The 1,479-nt window shown below is 44.0% G+C and overlaps 1 protein-coding gene across 1 annotated transcript in view; it reads right to left on the bottom strand.

The window, feature by feature from the left end:
- AK88_04203 (uncharacterized protein) overlaps window positions 1-1,479 on the bottom strand; it is a gene marked incomplete at both ends in the record, with an annotated part of 6,073 nt that continues 4,594 nt past the window's right edge. The window contains 5 exons of the mRNA XM_012481813.1: window positions 1-77; window positions 213-266; window positions 427-529; window positions 757-815; window positions 1,255-1,459. Of these exons, the coding sequence (XP_012337236.1) occupies window positions 1-77; window positions 213-266; window positions 427-529; window positions 757-815; window positions 1,255-1,459 (498 nt within the window). The remainder of the gene's footprint in view (window positions 78-212; window positions 267-426; window positions 530-756; window positions 816-1,254; window positions 1,460-1,479) is intronic.

The following is a 1,479-nucleotide window of genomic DNA, read 5'->3' as shown; positions in this document are numbered from 1 at the left end:
TCACTTCACAGTGCCGGAAATTATGGCCCCCGTGAATGGTTCAACGGGGCCAATGTTATATTTCCTCTTCCGTAGGGCTGCAGACGTCCGCGTGTTGCCGTTGAGGGGGCAGAAATTGAAGTGCAGTGAAAATGTATGCCGTAAAAAAAAAAAGAAAAGGAAGAGGTACACACTGCACGCGTTGCACAGTGATACGCTCGACGATCGCTTACCCGAGCCTTTGGGATACGAGTCGGACGCTTCCCTCCCTACGAAGGGCCATTCAACTGAAAGGGGGAAGAAAAAAAACATATACATAAACGTAAGCGTAATTCTGTGCGCACGCGTAAAGGATCTCAAACATACGCACACGAATTCTTGCGTCGCGTCTTATGACCACAACGGGGCTACACAGTTTTGCCAAAAGAAAAGCAAACAATTATTAACCATCACACTCTTCCGCGTAAGCCCTTTTCATTCCCCTTTCGAATGATGCAAATAATTTTTTCTTCGCACATGGACCCATATAATTTTGGGGGGCAACACAGTACTACAAATTGGAAAAAAAAAAAAAATGGGTCATACAATAAATAGGTGTCTTCAGGTTATTCAAGTTTGTCCACGTGTTATGTTTCGGTTGGTCCTCATATGTACAACCACGTCATTTTTTAAACATGCACAACTGTTATGGAAGCGGCAGTGTGATGTGTTAGCATTTGGGTTGGGGAGGTACCTGCCCCTCCCTCCCTTTGTCTACGTATCCCTTTCAGACAGTACCTGTTCGCTCTTGGTCCATCCGTCTGGGCACAATTGGTCGTAGTTGATCGGATTGGCAGCTTCAAATAAAGTCACGTTAAAAAAAAAAAAAAAAGGGAACCATTTAAGGGCGGCGATAAAAAAAGGAAGAGGCGCTTGACACATGTCGAAAGGGTACTTAAAGGTAGATGATGTGTGTGTGCTTGAATAAATCCTATTCCACATTGCTTTTTTTTTTTTTTTTTTGCCTTCTTAACTGAAATAGCTAGCTGGCGTGCCTTTTTGCCCTCTTTGCAAGTAGGGCCTCTCACCTGGAGAACAGGGCCACCTGACGCCACACTCATATGACATGCGCTCTTTTGACTTCAAGTTAGTGAGACCTTCAAGTTATGTGTGAGTCGAGACGATGTAACAAAAATGATTACGCAGACTTTGCGCGTTATGCATGTTACATTTTCACAAGGAGAGGGATGGTAGAGTAATTGTATAATTGTTCTTCACACACGTGTTTTCAATTACCCATCAATTTGGTTTCCTCCCCACATGGACCCGTGTAGTTATCAGGGGGCAGACAGCTGATAGCATTTCCAAAGGCATCCGATTTTACGAGCCATCCGGCAGGACAAGGCTGTTGGAGGCGAATTGCGAAAAAGGGGGAGAACAGGATGGTTCTTCCAAGGATAGGGCAGTTATCATTCATGGTGGTGAAAAACACAATCGCTATCTGTTTTTTTTTTTTTTTTT

Source organism: Plasmodium fragile (genome assembly GCF_000956335.1).
Source record: "Plasmodium fragile strain nilgiri unplaced genomic scaffold supercont1.56, whole genome shotgun sequence".
Taxonomy (NCBI): domain Eukaryota; phylum Apicomplexa; class Aconoidasida; order Haemosporida; family Plasmodiidae; genus Plasmodium; species Plasmodium fragile.
The sequence above is the reverse complement of the archived record's forward strand: the minus strand, read 5'-3'. Positions and strand labels throughout refer to the sequence as shown.